An 18,650-nucleotide genomic window follows, 5' to 3' on the forward strand; every position below is an offset into this window, starting at 1 on the left:
ACACGGCACAAGGTGGCACCACTGCGAAGTGGTAATTCACATATTTGAAAATAACTGACTGCAATAAAAGTTTAAGCATTTTTGTTTTGAAACACCCAATGAAAAGTAAATCAAAGAAGCAGGAACTGGCAGAAACAACTCGCTCGCCAAACCGTTGTTGGTGTCTATGTTGATTGACTAGTGATGGTGGATTATGGTGCTTTCGTCAGTTTTCTGTTGTTTCAACGGTCTCAGTTCACCAGTAAGAGCCTTTTGTGCCTTCTTTATCCCATCTACTTGAATGTCGCTTGGAAATGGCATGCTCTAGGTCGTTTGGTAAGGGTAAAAGTTACTAGACCACATGAAACGCTCTTTTCATAGTTTGGCCATTGGCGGGTAGCATTTTCAAAATGGCCTCAGCACGGGTTAAAAAAGTGGGTTGCATGTTTTTAGGGCGTTTGTTAAATTTTCCAAATGCATGCTAACACGCTAAAGTACCCCCAAACAGTTAAGTATGCGACCAGTCTCAGTTCATTGTTGTGACGTTAAGATGTGCCTCGGTGACTTTCGTTAGGTGTCCTTCTCTAGTAAATATTGTGAACCACGTAGAAATATATCGAGAAAGCAACGTTTATGTAACGCTGAGTGGGCGCTCATTCGTTTTTCTTTTCTTTCTTGGTTTTATCATGCTGGCAGTGATGATGGCAATCCAGCCACGTACTTGGTATGGGTTCGACAGCGTTCAGCATTCATCAGTTTATAATCCAGGTGTTTTGAATGTTAGAGGCACTAGCTTATTGCAGCATAGGAGGGTTATATGTCGCATTGGATATTTCACTTGATGATCTTTAAGTATAACCACCTTTACGATTGTGCTCTTTTTAGAACATAGAGGTAAGACGCGAACGATCTGGTATAAGTTAGTAGTAAGTAAGTGGTATAAGTAAGTATCTGGTATAAGTCAGTAGATGGCGACATTTCCCTGAGTCTGGGGTGAAACTGGGGTCAGGGCCAAACAAGTACATTTTTTCTATGGGTAAAGTAACAGTGAGAACCAGTAGTACTTTGTGAGGAAGTTCATTCAAAGATGTGTACATAGTTGAGACTTGTTTACTTGAATCATGCAAAGCCTGCATCCTGCTTTCCACCTACTTTCACCCACAGTTTTATTCAACCAAGTCCTTGTAGTTGGACAGTTACACTGCTGTTACTAATATATCTTAATTGCTCAGTAACTTGAAAAAGACAACAAGAGCTCTTTATGTTTCTTTCAGAACTGTATGCAGTGAACATTTTGTGTGTAGAACCTATGACAGTAGGATAACCTTAACGTCTGGAAATTGTTACAGGTACAAACTTTCTATAGGAAGTCGTGAACTACTTGGCAAAGGACAGGACTGAGAAGCAAGTCCTTCATTGAAATGGCTTGTGGAACATCGCAAGCCTTTAGAGGTAGGCCCATAAAAGTCATTATAGCAGTCAGTCGGGACATTTAATGTCTGATGTTAATAATGAATGGAATGCAGAGACTGCTGGTACTGCATCACAACAGCAGAGGACGCAGGAACGGGAGCTCGAAGCAAGGTTTGCAGACCTCCTTGTACCGGTGCGGGACCTCACTAAAAACTGGGAGATCAACATCTCAAAGTACCTAGATGAATACTTGGATGAGGTAAGACAGAAAACTCTTTGCTGTAACAAAGCTGGAAAATGTGAGGAAAAGAAAAATGCTTTCCTTTTCACGCGTTCAGCTTGTATGGGAATTATGTGATTGACTCGTTGCCACCTTTTGAATGAGAGTAAAATGAGACAGCTGCTTACCATTGTGAACGTGATATGCTGTAAATGCGCTAATATTTGTGACCCGTTAATTCTGGAAAATGTCGCGACTGCAAAATGGTCGCGAAAAAAATTTATGCTCGCGAATCAAGTGCTAGCTATCTTGTCCAAAGTACGATCCTGTCGATTTTGTTGTCTCGCCACAGCCAATAAATTTGCTACTAAAATGCACCTTTATTCCCAATTATTATAAATAGCACCTCGGTGATTTCTTTATGTACCTCTATCAACCAGGCATAGGTCTGATAGTGATAGCTCGGAGGCACTCCTTCATTTTAGAAGGGGAATAATATTCTCCAGTAGAACGTTTGTGCGCATAAGCTACCAGTTTGGGAGTTTGTCCCGTATTAGTACTTTGAGAAACAAGTTTGTTCTCATTAGCAGAAAATTTAAAGGGACCACGAAATGATTTTTCCGGTTCTCACGAATCCTCACTATCATACACACACTGTATTCAGGGGGTGCAGTTACTACGCAAAAATAGCGGGACGTGAGTAGGCTTACGTCATGAACTCCTCTCAGCCAAGCACACAGCAGGACCACGTGGGTGTTTATGTTTGGACAACAACGACGTTCTATCAGTATAAATATGTCAGCAATGGAGGAAAAGGTTATTATTATTATTTTGCTTTTGTCTTTGCAGCTCTTGCATACACCTATCAGTTTTAACAATGGAGAGTCCACAATTAACTTCACAGAAGCGGCGCTTCTCATTCAAGGAAGTGCTGCTGTCTATGGAAGAAAGGTAGGCACCACTACTGCTCATGGGAAGCCTGCATATTGTGAACCAATCTTTATTATTTCGTTACAGGTCGAGTACTTGTTCTCACTTGTGCACAAGATGGCTGCAGGTCTCAATCATGGCAGGTAGGAGCTGTGATATCGTAACAGACCATCATAGCATTTGCTGTAAATTGCGAAAGTACCTGACACAGGCAGAATGTACTTTATTTTTTATGTTGCTAAAAACGTACGCAGTTTGCGCAGCTGGTAAACAGCATCAATTGTAAATCCACGTAAGATTTTCGGCAGATTTCTGCCTGCTATCCTGCTTGAGAGTTATGTCGGTACATTTTCCAAATTTGCCTAAAAATAAGCTGGAAAAAAGTCATACAAGAAGTACTGTCACCGACCAGTTTGTTTTTTACTCAAAAAATTGTTGCTTTTTGATTTTTCGTACAAGGCCATTGGCACGATCAGTTGATCTGTAGAGCCAATGTATTTCCACTCGCAATATTTCGAACCATTTCTTAAAAGCGTGGCTCGATTTTTTGCACATATTATGACTCAAATGTGCTTATTATTATGTTTTTTTTTTTTCTGACTGAGCTATCTCACAAAAACTGGAGGTGCTTTGGAATGGAACCCACTATCTTGGACTGTTTTGTCAGTGGTCATGCAGGCACAGGATGTGCATTGAGGCTGAGCTCACACACACTTCTGGGTTGAAAAGGCAGTAGAAAAGACATCCCGTGGGAACAATTTCTTCCGATATTCGAATTTTTGTGCCTAATTAATGGGAGGGGCCAAATTCTAGGTTTACCAGTGGGAAGTTTGGATAAGGTGACATTGACACTCCCCTATGAATAGGGCCTGATTTTTTCGGGTTGTATTTTTCAGGAAAATCGTGGGGGTAAATATTGGGTTGTATTTTCCTTCTCAAAATCCGGGTGTATATTCCGGGTTGTATTTTCTTTCTCAAAATACTTAGTGCAACCGTGCGTCATTGTTGAAACACTGTTGAAACATCTACGAAAATACTGTCGTTGCTGTCGTCCAATCACATCCTCAAGACTCTGTAATGGTAATGAAAAAAACGGCTAGGAAGCAAGCAAGCTGGTGAAGATGATGCATAATGTAAAACCCCGACACTGTGAAGTAAAATTTTCAGCTGTGTTTGAGACTTGGTGTTTGTGTCTGTCCTTTCGTGTTCCCTAGTCTCGGGGTTTTACATTATGCATCTGTAATGGTGGCAACATAATATGTGCTCGCGATCCTGCTGTGTATCTGTGCGTTTGGAACATAGCCAGCACATGGTCTTGTACATGCACATTTGCTGCGTTTGAAAAATGACTCGCTTAACTGCCGTTGGCTACATTAATGGGAAATGTTCCAATGCAGCGAATTATCCATAAATCTCACCAGCAGGTACCAATGAACGACATTGTTTCGTTTTAATGGTCGCGCTAGTATTTCTCTATAGCGACACCGCAGTGGGCACATATATCCTGTAGTGCAACGTCTGGATGTGTAAAGTGAAGTGCTGCCTAGAGAAGAAAGAGTTTGGAATGATTTTGATTGTAACTTGGTAACTGAATGGAAATTTTAAGTAATAACGGCCACACAAAATAAATGCGGCCTTTAACGTAATTTAAAATCAGCTTGCCGCGGATGTACATTTTAGTGCCCGTTTAATGTGCCGAGTACCATATAAATGGAACAGCAATGTACATGCGTGCGGGCATCGGAATGCAGCTTGGTTTATACGGCTCCATCCTGGGCTGTCAGGACGAAAAGATTTGAAATCATCGAATGCCCTATTCATGAAACAGACTTTGCCGTAATGAGGAATCTGGCATTCCATTTTGTAATTGACTTGAACGCTCAAGTTTCTTTCGTTATTGTGAAGATTTACAGTAATGTCAAGTGAATGTACAAGGTTAACCCCACTCTGAAACTCGATGTACCTTATCCTCTCCAGCGAACCACCCTCGGCGCATGTCAAAGCACACTCACTTGGGTAGCATAATGGATCAGAACCAGCCCTGGAGTGGGGTCCATCCCCACTTGTCCCCACTCCCGTCAGTCCCCGGGGTCATTGGTGCACATCCGCGCAAGCAGTTGGGAAATAAGACACCAATATAGCAGTTGCCAACTTATGAAAGTGTTTCTGTGGGACTGAACAACCCTTGTGAAGTGCAGTATGCTGAATTTATTTTGCGCAGAATTCCATGTCACAGTTTATTTGACGATTGGCAACAGGATGCTGTTTGAGCGATGCTTTCTAAACCACTGTTGGGACCATTAAAATCCCCCCACACTGTGACACTCTGGAAACACCATGTAAACGTTGCATCCTATATTTTACTACATGCAGCATTCCCACGTATGGTCAACGCCGTATTTTTACGTGCAACCTTATAATTGCCATAACCTTAACGTGCCATAATAACGTGCCATTAACCTTATAATTGTTAAAATAACTGTGGCATTCGCACGAATTTGAACAATACCTACGTCCAAGCGGCACGTGGGGTTCTTACAAACCTTTTTGTAGAGTAAGTTACACTTAGGCCCAGTGAAAGAAACCTGTCACCTAACTTTCTGCTTGTTCCCTACATGGCTGTCCGCCGTCGTATTTCCACGTAAGTACGGAGTCCAACGGACTGTGGACTTCAGAATCATTCCTGCTGAGCTGGCTGTTCTGCTCAAACTTGTCGCGTTCATTTTCTTTCACATCCTTTGCTTCTTTAATTTTAACTCCTCCAACAGTGAGACGTGGTTCAAATAAGCGTAAAGCACGACGTTGCTCGTGCTCCATGAGGCCAGCTGCACCGAGGTGTGTTAACGTATTATACCGGCAACGTGCTTTCCGCCACGGTGGAATCTGTCCTACGTAAAATACTCCAAAGATTACAAATTTACGCGAATATATCTTCTAAGTGGTCTTCTTTATTTTTTTCTTGGACTCTTCTTTCTACTATTTTTAGCAACAAGGGAGAGGAACAAGGTCAGAAGGCATCCAAAGAAAACGATCCAGGTCATGCTCAACAGCGGAGACAAAAGGACCATGAGGTGAATCGAGATTTTTAAAGGGGTTCCCGTTTTTATTTGTGCACTGCGTGTGTTCTACAAATAGAACAAATTCTACTGAAATGGCACGAAGCATCCTTGCCACGAAAAAAGGTACGCTGCAAAAGCGGTAAATATTGCGAGGACCTAACTTTTTTACAAACTTTGCGATGGTCATTTTTCCACAAATTTAACCCTACAAAACTGCACAATTTCCTGTAGCAGACATATTATGTCTGTTGGGCCACTTACATGACGTAACAACCTTCCGAAGCTGTATCATTACCCAAGTCTTCAGCTCGGATCAATGTAAACATTTGTTTTCTTATTCGTGTATGACATTAGTAAAAAACGCCATTTCTGCTACGTTCAACTTCCTTCCTGTAGTGACATTGTGGGAAAGGAGGGGACTATATGTCAGAGTATTGAGGAAAAAAGTTGATATGTAAACTTGGAGCTCTACAGAAGCGAATAGATACATAAACGAAACTCGTAACCAAATCAGAAATGAAGCAAATACAGTTATAAAACCGAATACTAAAACATGAAGCAAATGTGTAGTTGTATAACCAGACTGGATACACATGTTCTCATATATGGAGCAGCGCTCACTTTGTTTTTTGCCCTCTCTGTAGTGCAGTTTTTGGCCTTGCGTGTGCAGCTATTTGAATATATCCTATTTGGAAGAAACATCAATTTGAAATTTGAATATAGAATTCTGTATTCAATTTGGAAATATTATCGGAAATATTTGGAAATGATTCGGTTCAGGATTTAAAAAGCCGGAACATTTGTGAGAAGAAACAACAACAAAACAATGCCATGATGTGAGTACATTCGCGGTGCTCATCTTCTAAGCTTGCTATAGACTGCTTGCAAACCTTGTGTGTAGTCATAAGAAATACCTTCTGACGTTATAACAGTTCTTTTGTACATTCTCTGCACTAAAAATTGTTTTTGGCGATCGTCACTGCATCATCATCTTCTTTTGCCATGTTGGATATGCTGATACAAGGAAGCATTATCTGTTGAAGCAGCATTGTTTCATATAGGCAAACATAAAACAGAATCGTCATTGTGCGCGAGATCTTACCGTTTTTTTTTGTGTTACTTTTGTCTCGTCGACGTTTTTGAGTTGAGATCGAATGCAGTCTCGATAAATTTGAGCAGAACTCGGGACTGCACTCCCCTTCAGTGCAATCAACCTTAAAAGAAACCTCACACAATGTGAACGGTGTACAACACACGGGGCTTGCTGGAGGTGTATGTTGACGGCTGAGCTCAGGTGCGCTGCATGGAATTTATACGAGTAATCTCTTACCTCGTTTGCTATGAAACCTGGAGTGCAGATAGCTGTCATTTATCCGGCATAACTTGGGGTCAAGTTTTGCAACCTTCTAAATGTGTCTACTACCTCATTATTCTTCTTCTTTTACGCTGCCTCATTGACTGACTACTTTTTTATCTTTCGTAAATGCAGTTCATCTTGCGCGAGAATGTAGACGTAGTGGACGACACGGACTCCCTGGACGACTGTCCGAGTGGTCGGGGTCGTGCGACGTCCTCTTCCGCAAAAAAGCATAAGCTAAAACATTTAGACCGGACGCCGCTGAGCCTCTCCTTCTTCGACGAAGATGACAAAGCCCCTTCAACTCGTCTGCTTGAGTTAGTACATTCACTGTTACTTGAAAGATGGTCATACATGTACAGTTGAGCTTGTTTACTGTTTAATCCCCATTCTTTTAGGAGCCACAACGTTGTAGCAGTCAAAATCTGCATAAGCCAAAATATGTCCAACTATTCTAGTTTGTTCTGTATAGTCATGCTTTCCGCGTGTGGGCTCGAAAATATTTGGCTAGATTTCTACGTGAAGTTATAGTTGTGTACATGATGAATAAGGGGGTGGACACTGTCGCTCGTCCTGGTAGTACGGCTTCACTGATGTGTTAACGGGGGTAGTTGGTACTTAAACGCGTGTTTCGATAACATGTAGCAAATTACAGGTCAACAGACATATAGTAGTGCTGTCAAGAGGAACATTCTGAACAGTCTGTTGGTAGAGCTGCTTATATCGGAAAGACATTATGTCAACAAAAGAACATGTGTCGGTAAGCAGCCAAAAAGATCCTGAGCAGACTGACAGGAATTGATAAGATTCTTTGGAGACTGAATAGGTGATCGTTTAAGGGTGCCAGCTGAGAGTAAGCCTGTCATCTTACTGAAAGATGTGCCCATTGATGTGATTAGAATGTTGTGTCAGTGATTAGAAACAAATGTTTTCATGAGAGCACTGTAATTATGATGCAATGTTGATAGCTTGAAAGGCGACTTAGTTGGCCACAAGTCGGATTGGAAGGTGAATGAGCTGCGCCTCCACCTCTCTGGGAAGCTGCAAAGTGGAGTGAGGCCCCTAAGTGATGGATCACCAGCTAGAGAACGCTTGCGGACAGATAGCGAAGCATCACCTGACAGCCCTGCGCCATCCATACATGATGATGATGTCCCTATAGAGAATGATTTCAGTCACGGTAGGTTGAATTCACTCTTTTGCCAAAATTGCTACTTTGTTGTCCTAGTTCCTGCTAAATGTTGAGCTTAAACTCCCTGTTTTCTCTCTGGGAAACTGTTAAGTAGGTCAGTAAGATGACAAGTAACGCACACCACAGAGCATCAATTATCGCAGAAATTGAATTTACAGTATGTTACGGAAAGTGACCACATGCAATGGCAGTGGAGAATAGGTCCAGCCTGTCATCTTACACTGACCACGGTGACGGTTCAAAGGAATGCGGTCTGCTAGTCAGCTGTTCATGCCTTTGAAGAAGCACAGCACACAGGGAAACTTGGGCGGGACAATGAAATCCTCCATGCATATGCCCATTCTTTCAATCCTTAATCCCCAGGGGGGACAGGTTTACAAAAGGAGAAAAAAAAGGCAGGCACTGACCTCGACTGACCACACTGTCCTTCTCCTCCTCGTTACACCCCAAGTAGAGTGAACGAGCATGGCTGCATTTGGGGAATGCGTGCATCAAAACCTTTTGTGGTAAATTGACGCATATGCTTTCATCGAATGTCTTAAACCGCCCTCTGTACTCCTTTATACAAGTTTGGCAAAGTGTCTGCCCAGAAATTGACTGCTTGGTTTGTAAAAGTAGGCTATTAAAAATAAAATAAAAGAATTCTGGTAGAGAGGGCCTCGTCAGAACGATCAACTTTAGAAACCGAATGAGTATGGATGCTTTATGTAAAATTTTGTAAGCGGAGCACGTCGTTCCCCACGGAGTAGGGACCCTCTTAACGTAGAGAAGTTGAGCTGTTCCAAAAACATTCAAAACCAACTTTTTGGCCCTTTGCAGTCATTTTCACTAGTCAGTGCATGGACATAGATTTTTTTATATTATCCAGACAGTAAAAATGCCTTATTATCTGTATTATGGATATTTGTCTGTACCCTTCACTCGTGCTTCTTGCACTCGGGAGGCTATATTTTGTGTCAGCAAATTAGGTCAAATTATCTCAAGATTGAACCGAGTAAAGCAATAAAAATGTCCCAAAGTCTCTTTTATCTGCAAAAGGCACTTGGTGTCATTGTATTATTGGCCTAATAACGTATTACGCGAGTTCATTTAGTATTTTCTTAAGGCCACCTTCTCCATGAAAATTGGCATTTCACATATTCCTCGTCTTACAGATGGGTCTTGTCTGCAAGAAATGTGCAGTGAGATGCCCGTCATGCCCTGTGACAATGTGGGAGCCTTTGAGGAGTGCCCTTCAGAGTGTGAAGAACCTGTGCCTGCAGTCCCTGTTCCTAAGAAGAGCACTAGCATTGTCCGCAAGGTCAAGCCGGAGAGGGTCAGAAATGAGGCAGGCTCTTCAGTCGTGTGTTCTGCTCTCGAAACACTAATGTATTTCATGAACTTGCAGTGTATGTTGGTTGTAAAGAAGCTGGCTGATGTCATGGCGGAGCATCCCGAGCTTAAAAAGCCCATCCGTGTCAAGATCCGTGCACGCCGGCCCAACACTACAGAGATTACTGAAACAATCATTCAGCTCCCTGTGGCAGACTACTGTCGCGAAGAATGTACGCAGTTACATTTTGTTTCTATACTCAAACTCCTTTAGAACGAATGCCTTTTCAACAAAGACCATTATAATGAAGGACTATGATAATGAGAAGGCCACTATAAAAGACCATATCACTGTGCAACCCCGCAAATTTGAACCGACGCTAGGTTCCCATCAAAGTCGCGTATTAGGATGGGAGAAAATACTGAGTACATGTAGTTGGAACGGTCAATTGGAGTGAGATTGGCCAGCTGCGCCCTACTACAACATTAGTGCAGGAGGAAGGAGGAGCAAGAAATGAATCACTGTAATGACGTCTCAATTTGCTGGTTTTTACTGGTCAGCAAAGCAAGTAAGCCTGGTTGATTTAACCCTTTGTTGGACACGAGAACATCAGGAACATAATATGAACGATAAACAATAATAAAACATAATCGCGTACGACGTATGGAATAATATAAAAACATATCTTATCCTTTTCACAGTTAAGTAGTAGATATGTCTAACATACATTCTATGTATGTATGTATGTCAGACAATCGTAGATACTGTAATGAGCACAAACACTATGCACTTGTTTTTCTCTTCCTTTACCCGTTTTGTTTCTTGATCCGCATTATTTTGCGTTGCTTCGCGCTCGTTTTGTGATTCATGGCATTTGCATCTGAGAATGTAAAATAAACAAGTTGGGTCTTCCGTGACTATGAGTGCGAGGGAACAAAAGGAAGGTGACAAGCACTCACTTTCGAGAAAGCTTTTATGTGCATGCAAGCTCTTATTCATTTTCAATTCTTCTTGGTGAGCGCGACAGATTCCGTGCTGACACAATTACTGGGTATCTGGATCATCGAGAGAAGCTGCTCCATTCGAAAAAGCAAGACCACCACAGACAATAATGACCACTTTCTTTGAAAAGAGCATTGTATCGCGAGTGAGGAGAATCCCCTGGCGTGCAATCAAAAACGTGTCCTGCAATGCAGAAATCGCACCCTTTTGAAACGACAACTCCTCGTTGATGTTGCAGTAATGCCATACACGTCGCGATTCATCACGAAAAAAGATAAAGTCACACCAGGAACTGAGGACCTCCTTATCCAGGCAGTGAAGAGAAAGCGTGAGCTGGAACAGCAGAAGATGAAAGTGAGTCACCACCTCCTTTTTTGGAAAACTGCGTGTTCTGGCTTTAAAGGGTGACCCTCACTAATACGGCGCTCTATTGCTCCACAAACAGAGACACACACTGTGCACTTGTCACCGGGGCCCCCTCAGCTTCAGTACCTGCAATGTGTCGTTGCGATATGTGGGAGCTTCGTGACGTAGCCCGATAATGAAGGGAAGAAAGAAAAAAGAACATTTTCTCGCGGTATATTATGCTCACGGGCGCTAAACAAATTGAATATTATCTTGAGTAGAGCTGCGCGATTAGCAAAATTACTATTGCAAAGGTTTTACAAATATGGATATTGTGTGAAGCTCCAGAATCACCTCAACAAGTGAGGGGATAATTGAAACAAGATTCAAGAGTACACAAGAGAAAGAAACAAGCAGGGGAGTCAGGGAAAGTCAAGTAATAGATGCTCGAAATGGTCCTGACCATATCCCTCGACATACAAGAATAGACTGTCAGTTTCGGTGATGCGAAACAAGTTCAAATATGTAGAGCTAATTACTCAGATATGGGTACATTGTCCCGGAAGGTGTCCCCATTTTTCGGCGTTTCTTGTTCCGATTTCTGTCTTGATTTTAGTAATTTTTTTTGTCCAGCTAATCCCAGCTCTAAATGTAACTCTGAAAGCTGCGAGTACATTTACTGGACTGTTCAGTGCCCAGAGTACAGTGTTGACCATGAGCTCGCAGAAATTGTAGATTTTAGTGACAGAATATTGGCAAAAATATATAAAACACCGAAGCTTTCCTTTAATGGGTACGAGCCAAAAGAAAAATGGCGGTGACGTGAAGTGGGCTTCACCTAACTCTAGTTTATGATGAGGCGAAAGCCACTTGCAGAATGGCGATAGTGATACCTCCGTTCGATGCTATTAAAAAAATATACGAAAATTTCTAATACTGAAAATAGGATTTGTTTCATATTCAAAATTATCGAATATTCGCGCAGCTCAAATTTTGAACTTCATTCTTTTATGGACCACGATTAATTGGAAAATGTTTGGCGAGCTCCGAGGCCTTCTTGATTGACAGGGAAGTTGTGCTCAGCCGTCTGATGATGATGATGATGACAAAGGTGTTTTTCATTTGTGTTTAGGAAAATCAGCTGGAAGAGGAAAGTAAACAAGCTGAAAATGAGGACTTGGAAGATTCCCATGGTGCTGATGGTGACCATGGTGCGCACAGTGTTCATATTGTTCCTAAAAACTTTTCATTTTTATTACGTATCTTGTGCGTGTTATGTAGCAAAAAGATTGTGTGCTGTCGTCCGCGCTTGAAATGCGCGTCTGAAAGCATTTCACGTAGAGGTTGATGCAATAAAATGCCCTTTCGGCGTTATCTTCGTACGACAAATAAAGCTCCAGGGCGTTGAGTCCAGCTTCAGCGTCGCCTGCACTAGGTCACTCACACTGTGCACTCTCAACGAAGTACTCTTCAGTTTCGCTTTCGCCATCTTCCGCGCTGCAGTATCGGCGTCCTGTAAGTGGCCTACACACTTGAACCTTCAACGATGTTGTCCGCTTCCACGAATGTCATTGAACCTGAGATGTCCTTTTGCAACATCTTCGAGAATGGCTCCCTCGATGCCGATCGACAGCATTTTGTATCTGCCACGCGTTGACGTAGCTAGCCGCGGAGTTGCCGGTTCTGCCCACAAAACAGACGGGTTCTGCATGAAAGCCCGATGACACTCGAAACAACAACAACAACAAAAAAAAAAGGGAGAAAAATGAAAAAAAAAGTTTCCTCCTTGGCACACTTGCCATTACTTGTGCTGATCTGTTCTGTTGCTAGGTACTGTACAACACGGGTGCTCTCTACGTGGACGCATCAGTCAAATTACACAATGTGCACTGTTATTACGTTCGAAATAACAAACTTTTTTGTCGAGAGAAACATATGGGCATTTGATGGGACCTTCAAATTCGACGGAATTAAAAAAGAAAAGAAAGACGAATTATCGAAGTGTGTGTACCGTAAGTGATTAACTAACTATGGTAGTAACATGATGTGTCTAACTTTTCTTTGGATGCTGCTGCAGATGAAGGCTTCGAGGAGGACCTGCCAGATTTCCTGGAGAATGACTTTCTGTCACGAGATGCCTGCGCTTTAAGGCCCAGTGGAGACACAGTGAGAGGCAAGAGCGTAGACCTTATGTTTCTCAATCGTACAAATAACATATCATTTTGTGCACCAGCTGTGGATGCTCCAGAAGGTGAAGGTGGTGAGCCTACCTATGAAGACGTGGTGAGGGCACGCATCAAGGAGTTCCACTCGACGGATTTCAAAGTGTCAGAACTTCAGAAGAGGGTGCAAGAGTGGGAAGCCAAGATACGACCCATCCTTGAGGAGGAGGAAGAGGTATTATTTTATATTGTTCGATGACATACGCAATGGAGCCATCAGCTTGTAGAGATAATACCCAAAAATCTCATTCCCAAGTTTTCTAGAGCTGTTGGTTGCCTTTTGTTTATAGTTTGTTGTGGTTGTCATTGCCTGTCATTGGATGGTTTTGTGCATCCACGCCATGGGGCAGTTCTGGTGATAAACATAGTGGGACTTACGTAGCACGCCGGTGTCACTAGAACATTTGGGATTACTGTTTTAGGCTACAATTCAGTAAATCGGTATCGAAAAATGCGGCAATATAAATCATGCTACAACAAGAGCCACATCTACACGCTCGTCCTGCTGTCTGATTGGATGCCACCATTCCTTGCTACCCGAGGATCCATTCGTTGCCACCAAAGACACCTCTGTTTTCATTGCATTTTTCTTCTAAATGTGAAATAATTTTGCGAGCATTATACTGATTCAAACGCGGGCTTTCAAGTTGTTTTTGCATTTTAGTGCCCCTTTAAGCACTTTTGCTTTTTTGAGGTAGTAAAGTTACAGAGTTGTTTCAGACGAGGGAGGTGTTTGACATACGTACATACAGTACACGACTCTTGGACAAGTTCAGCAACTCAACGTCAAAGCAGACACTATCCTTCCAGCATATCTGCCAAGGTGCAAGACTCTGGGAGGTTCCACGTTACTTCACCGCTTCTTTACAGCTGGTAATCACTCAAAGTCTCTCAACAGGTTCAAAGTGGTTTGCATGCAGGTATTTAGGCTACTTTGATGGTTTTCCAAATAAGAGGACCCACTATGGATTATATAAATGCTCACGTACACTACACGTGGAAAATTAGAGAACATAGCGTAGTGTAATATGAATTATATGTAAATGACTCGATTTGTTGAACACACAAATATAAATTGAGCACAATATAACCATTATCGCGAGACTTGACTTAAAACTAGCAAACAAAGCCAAGTTGTTATGTGGGAATGCAGTAACTTTAACTTCCTGAAATGGAAGAGTAACTTTCTCAGATATGTTTTTTTTAAAGCAGAATTGGCAAAAGATACGGAGATAACCTAACTTTTCACCGTTCAGCTACTATGATTCGTGAGAGTATGATCGCTCACCATATGTATAAATAAAGAGTGGAATATTTTTTCTTTGGTCTCACTGAAACATGCAAAATGTACAACATCCCATCTGACGTTAAAAGAACAAATAGTTGGCTAGTACGACTAAACGGGCAATTTTGGCAGGCCTTTATGTACTTCTTGAACTATATTTACTTTCGCATCGGAAATTTGGAGCAATTTTTTTCAATGCTGAAGGGGAAAACAAAAAACAGTTTTTGCCATTCTTAGAAGTTGTTTCATTAACAACCCCTTTTGGAAACCTAATTTTTGTATGTGTGCATTTTCTATCCCAGGCAAACAACTACAACATCCAGCTAACAAAGGACGGAGACCTAGAAAAGGGCATGGACACCCTGCGCTTGACGCTTCTCTCTCGAAAACAATATTTCGAGGAGCTGGAAGAGTTTTCCGCCCCATCTTCTACCACAACGCAACAAGAGCGGCGGCGCAAGCAGGTTTGTTTCCCCCAATTCAGTCTGGATTGGCTGAGTAGGTGGGCCATTATGGGAAATCACTTTGAGGGGCTTTTTCCAGCTAAAAGAAGCTCGCATTTTGTGTTGATGCAGGCAAAGCGACAACCACTTGAGCAGGTGAGGGATGTCAGTGATGTCCTGGGTGACTCTCTCAGCGTGGGATTGGATGAGCTCTCTCAGCGACAGAATGGTCGTGCCAACCAGTGTCGTGATGCGCAACGGCGGACGGCTCACGCAAAAATCAAGTCTCGTGCTGCAGCGCTGGCCATGTTGGCGGAGGACTCGTTCGACGCGGGAGAGCTAGCAACAGTGTCATGATGTTTCTGGGATGCCGGGAAGTGAATTGAACAGTCTTTCCGGACAGCTGCATGGTAGTTCCAGTTTGTTCTGCTACCTATACAAAGTGGACTGTTCGCAACGGGGATATTATACGTTTTATCCGTTTTGATGCTGTAGATGTCCACAGCATGCGAGTTTTCTGGATTGGTTATATTATATACTTCAGGGTTTTAGCATTTTTGTATTATGGCGAGCAAAATTTTTAGCATTCTGAGAGATTTAATGTTGGAATTTTTAGATATTACATTTTTTTTTTATATGTCTCAAACGAGAGTCCCATCGTCCAGTATGTCTTGACCATTTGATATTATACAGCTCGCTCAAGTTTCTATTTTCGTGTAAATACCTCCTAGCAGCGGGTGTTCTAACAAATCCAAACACGCTGTGTGTGCCTTTCATAACTTCGTGTGTATGTACAAAGTTATGTAAATCAGTGAAGCATGCACTTCATACATGCGCGAGGTTAGTTGCAGAACCAAAATGTATCTGGGACACAGTTTTGATGTGTTCCCAGTAGTCTTCATCTCTCCTTGGTTACTGGATGTCCATAAGTTATTGCTTTTGTAAACTAAATGGTACAGTGTCTCGAGAAGATATTTTTATGCGTCCTTTTTGCACATTTCTTGTAATTATCTCCATGCTGTTCATTGTCATTATTGTATCACTAATTACATTTTATGAGTACAACTTAATTCTCGTGGGTTGGTTGTTTGTGCTTTTTCTAAGCACACTATAGACAGAAAAAACATCGAGAGTCTATAAGCCACGTGAAAAGAGCGAAGAATATCGACGACAGTGCAACGACGCACAATCATAAAAATCCCAAGATTGACCCTAACAATGAGAGAAGCTCCTGCCTTCTTCCGTTGAAATGCGTAGCAGCCGATCAGACATTGTGATGCTTAAGCGTAAGTTTTGTTTTATTTATTTCTTCGCTTAATTTTTTTTGCTCATTGGGCTCATCTAATACTTGGTTTCCGCGTTACACCCGGTTATTACGCATGAAATTGTTGGAGAACAAGCTCAGTAAGAACACCAAACTTTTCTCCAAAAATGTATTTTGTCATTGCATTTAGTTTTTTTTAATGCAAAATTTCGGTGCAGAATATTACAGCATTTTGCAACGTGGTAGCTTATATGTTCGTCAACATCATGTAACGAAGCTCTTTTTTTTTCTCCTCTCATAGTGGCAGTACTGTGATTTCTGGCATACTGCGTCTTTGTTGTACTGCTCGCGACACGGTTCATTGGGTCCGCAGTTTGTATTTCCTCGATTGCCCACCAAAATGATGCCCCAGTATCGTATTTAAAAGTGGACCACATCCCGCGGATGTTTACTAAAAATAAATGATGTTGCAACGTCTGAAGATTTGGTATGGAATAAAATGTGGATCACTAATTTTAAGGGGCACTAAAATGCAAAAACGAGTTCACTTCAAATCATGTTCCACGCTATGTTAATTTCGAACTTATCGTAATTCGAAACCTTTATTGGATTCTGAAGCTACAATCTTTCTTGCTTGGGCGCTAAGCAGTGAACATGGTTTCAACTCGTGCATCTGTGTTTTTTAGTCCATGCTGCGCGTGCCACAGCAAGAAACAGTCCTGGCGAAAAACATAGCGTCACTGTCCGAACGACACGAAAATAAATGTGGAACTGTTGTAGGCTACAATTTAGTGAGTCGGTATTGAGAAATGAAGCAGTGATCTGAGCAGAACACTACGATTGGACCCGTTCCAAATCCCCACGATACGTAAGCGCACACTTCTGCTGCTGTCTCATTGGATGCCGCCGAAGACGGCTCTGTTTTCATTGCATTTTTCTTATAAACGGTAGCGCAGTATCAACTAATTTTTCTTGTATTACACTAATTGAAACTTTCATTTGAGAGCGAGTTGTTTTTGCATTTTAGTGCCTCTTTAAGACAGACCACCCACAAATGCATTTTGGAGTAGCCAGTCCTGACTGGGTTGGGACTAACTTCTTCATATTTTTCTTTCACAACGAATCCAATCAGACAACCGTGTCGTGAGCAGTACAATGGAATTGGGCCCCCCTTCTGGGTGTACGCAGTATTTTCTGTCCTAACAACAAGTTTTGATTCGTAGGTTATTGATACAATCCTTGCCCATTATACCAGCAACTCGGTGGAAGGGTACAACACACTGTCTTCCATGAAAGATGTTAAATACGATGCAGCAAGAACCTTCAGGTGGGCAAACTTAATCAACGAGCTGACCATGATCACAGTTGTCTCGTGACATAAAGCTACAAATTATTATGGCACGATAATTAATCTCAACACTATGCTTCCTTGTGAATGAGCTTGTATGTGTTACATGTAGAGCCTCAAGTTTTCGGGAAATATTTTTTCTAAATGGGGGGTGGGTGGGAGGTAAAACTTAAGTAAGTAAACATGTGTTCTAGATTCGTGCGAATTAGGGTGAAAAAACTTGCTATATGCTGAATTTGAGGATAAATCGAGCTCAGTTACTCAAACTAACTGTACTGGTTTGGTACAAAAGGTGACGTAACTGCATTTGCTGTGAAACAAGTTAATATGCCCCAGTGGCGGCAATTTGCCGGGTAAAAATCGGTTTCATCCTAAAGCGGCAACCTTCAATCCGGGGAAGAATCTGGTTAAACCCTAAAACTTAAGGCTCCAGTTATACATGGTACTACTGTGAGCTTTATGAAAGGGAACGTGCAAGGGCATAGGAGATAACTTCCTCTGCGGCACCCCCACCAGGTCGTAATAGTGTATCTCTCCATTATCAGTTGTGACGGCAACAGAAGATAATGCAGCACCCTTTCCACTTGCACACAGAATGAGGCCACATGCTCCAGTGTTCCCTTTTCGAAAGCTCACGATAGTACTTTTATTTTAAAAATGGAGTTTTCAGTGGGTTCGCATTATCGTCTGGACAGTAAATAACTGGAGGAACCACATTTCTGCTCTATTTACTACGGTATTCCTAGAGAAAGCTCCAGTCTGTGAAAGTATACACAACCCTGTATTTGGAATACTCTATGGAATTGTAGCCTTTTTTAGAGGCCTTTGAGGCTCATGTTGCATTTTGCTTTTTCTTTCTGCGCATTTATGCCTTTTGTTCGTTTTTTTTTTCTCGTTTTTTTTTTTTTTTTTTCAGTACCCTAGTTTGCTAGAAAGGGTTTATGCGTATATTTCATCAAAAGATTTGCTCTTTCTTGTCCTTTGAAGAACATCCACGGTGGCAATATTGCTCCGCGAGGCGAGTTTCCCCCCAGGATAGGGTTGAAGTGAAGCCCCCCTCACTGCTGCGAGAAGCTCTGGAAACAAAAAAAGAAAATTCAAATTCTCTTCATTCCTGATTTATGCTGTCCAGCCAACCTTTCATGGCTCACTGCATGAATGGAATGAATGCAAATGAGTATCATATTTCAATTCTGTTCGCAAACAGTTTGAGATAGATAATGCCTCTTGCCACGTAGTATCCCCTTGAGTATGCAACTTGAGAAATCCTCTGGAACTT

General features: G+C 41.9%; 1 protein-coding gene across 4 annotated transcripts; it reads left to right on the forward strand.

Moving 5' to 3' along the window:
* Window positions 1-136: 136 nt before the first annotated feature.
* On the forward strand, window positions 137-18,087 carry LOC135393771 (condensin-2 complex subunit H2-like). 4 transcript variants are annotated; one of them, XM_064624024.1, is made up of 17 exons: window positions 137-241; window positions 1,329-1,431; window positions 1,506-1,651; window positions 2,462-2,563; window positions 2,630-2,685; window positions 5,529-5,613; window positions 7,091-7,275; window positions 7,927-8,138; window positions 9,305-9,477; window positions 9,538-9,694; window positions 10,703-10,818; window positions 11,942-12,020; window positions 12,887-12,982; window positions 13,043-13,206; window positions 13,752-13,904; window positions 14,619-14,780; window positions 14,892-18,087. In XM_064624024.1, the coding sequence occupies exons 2-17, from the start codon at window positions 1,401-1,403 to the stop codon at window positions 15,114-15,116; spliced, it is 2,142 nt and encodes a 713-aa protein (XP_064480094.1). In that variant the 5' UTR covers window positions 137-241; window positions 1,329-1,400; the 3' UTR covers window positions 15,117-18,087. The 4 variants fall into 4 exon arrangements, with proteins under 4 accessions (XP_064480094.1, XP_064480095.1, XP_064480096.1 ...); XM_064624025.1 differs by having other exon boundaries at window positions 229-315; XM_064624026.1 differs by lacking the exon at window positions 137-241 and adding an exon at window positions 416-486.
* The last annotated feature ends 563 nt before the right edge of the window (window positions 18,088-18,650 follow it).

This window comes from Ornithodoros turicata, chromosome 5 (genome assembly GCF_037126465.1).
Source record: "Ornithodoros turicata isolate Travis chromosome 5, ASM3712646v1, whole genome shotgun sequence".
In the NCBI taxonomy this organism is placed as follows: Eukaryota; Metazoa; Arthropoda; class Arachnida; order Ixodida; family Argasidae; genus Ornithodoros; species Ornithodoros turicata.

Excerpts from the sequence above, each read along its gene's own strand:
- LOC135393771 (XM_064624024.1), top strand. The coding sequence starts at position 1,401 with ATGGCTTGTGGAACATCGCAAGCCTTTAGAG. Across the intron at positions 2,686-5,528 it reads GCAGGTCTCAATCATGGCAG|CAACAAGGGAGAGGAACAAG; the intron begins GTAGGAGCTGTG and ends TACTATTTTTAG. Across the intron at positions 13,905-14,618 it reads TCACCGCTTCTTTACAGCTG|GCAAACAACTACAACATCCA; the intron begins GTAATCACTCAA and ends TTTCTATCCCAG.